A 1,649-nucleotide genomic window follows, 5' to 3' on the forward strand; every position below is an offset into this window, starting at 1 on the left:
AATTTACTAACGATTAATACAAAAAATATTATTATTATTATTATTATTAATTATTATTATTAGTATCATTATTATTATTATTATTATTATTTTTATTATTATTATTATCATTATTATCATTTCTATAATTATGTACTCAATGTATTATCATTATTATTATTTCTATTATTATTATTATAATCATTATTATTATTATCATTATTATTATCATTATTATTATTATTATTATAATTATTAATATTATTATTATCATTATTATTATTATCATTATTATTACCATGCTAAGAATGTCAATGGTTGCATTATGTTTAGTGACGTAGGTATTTATCATATTAGAGAACCCCTTATCCGCTGCATAGTGGAGGGGGGTCCAGCCTGCCTAGAATAGAATAGAATAGAACAGAATAGAAGAGAATAGAATAGAATTGAAAATAATAAAATAGGATAGAATAGAATAAAAGAGAAAAGAATAAAAGAGAATAGAAAAAAAGAGAATAGAATTAAATAGAATAGAATAGATAGAATAGAATAGAATAGAAAAGAAAAGAATAGTAAAGAACAGAATAATATATAAGAATAGAAAATAATAGAATAGATCTAATCTTATAAAATGGAAGAACATTGTATAAAATAGAAAAATATGTAGAATAATCTAATAAAAAAGAACAAAGTAGAATAAAATTAATTGAAATAAAATACGAAGGTTTAATATAATTAAATCAAGAACAGTAAAGATGAAAAACTGGTAAAAGGCATACCTTTGTTTTACTGTTTATATACGCATTTTTATTCAACAGCATCTCAGCAATCTCTTCACTTCCAGATTCGGACGCTAGATGGAGGGCAGATCGGGCTTCCTTAATAACATTCCTGTTCATGTTTATGTTCATGTTCATGTCCATGTTCATGTTCATGTTCATGTTCATGTTCATGTTCATGTTCATGTTCATGTTCATGTACTCCCCATGCCTTAAATGTATATTTATAAAAAGCAGCGGTAACATAATCATGCACTTCAAGGGGGGTTCAGGGGGGAATATCAAATATTAAAAATAAATATTTACACGTTTTTATAAATAAATAGAAATCTTTACAAGTTATTTGAACACTTAATAGGCTTGTTCTATTTTCAAAATAATAAGGGACCTTTTTTATTGTACAATAAAAAATATTTTTGCTAAAAAAAAGAGTAAAAGCACCAATCATGACAAATATTAAATAAATAAAATAATTCAATCAATGTGTGCATAATTAGCCTTTTGTCAATCATCAAAAAATTTTAACCGAAAAATCAATCAACAAATTTATCCTTTAGTCAATACATAAAAACAAAAATATAGCAAATAAATAAGCATATTATAAAACAACAACAACAAATAATCCTGGTAAGTTTAAATTAATTAATGAATGAATTACCTGATCAAATACATCAACTCTGGCATTATTATCCAGGAATATCTTGACCAGGTTCATGTGACCGTTCTTAGCTGCCAATAGTAGAGGAGACCAACCAGATCTAGATAGGGAGGTAGGTAGGTGGGGAGGTAGGGAGGTAGGGAGGTAGGGTGGTAGGGAGGTAGGGAGGAAGGGAGGTAGGTAGGTAGGTAGGTAGGTAGGTAGGTAGGTAGGTAGGTAGGTAGGTAGGTAGG

The 1,649-nt window shown here is 27.0% G+C and overlaps 1 protein-coding gene across 1 annotated transcript in view; it reads right to left on the reverse strand.

Annotated features, from left to right (window-relative positions):
* The window catches only part of LOC111704929 (serine/threonine-protein phosphatase 6 regulatory ankyrin repeat subunit C), a 61,574-nt gene that overhangs the window by 36,317 nt on the left and 23,608 nt on the right, over nt 1-1,649 (reverse strand). Inside the window, exons 24-26 of the mRNA XM_023477326.1 lie at nt 1,417-1,516; nt 759-857; nt 278-379 (exon numbers count right to left, since the gene is read on the reverse strand). Of these exons, the coding sequence (XP_023333094.1) occupies nt 278-379; nt 759-857; nt 1,417-1,516 (301 nt within the window). The remainder of the gene's footprint in view (nt 1-277; nt 380-758; nt 858-1,416; nt 1,517-1,649) is intronic.

This window comes from Eurytemora carolleeae, unplaced genomic scaffold (assembly GCF_000591075.1).
Source record: "Eurytemora carolleeae unplaced genomic scaffold, Eaff_2.0 scaffold376, whole genome shotgun sequence".
NCBI classification, from domain to species: Eukaryota; Metazoa; Arthropoda; class Copepoda; order Calanoida; family Temoridae; genus Eurytemora; species Eurytemora carolleeae.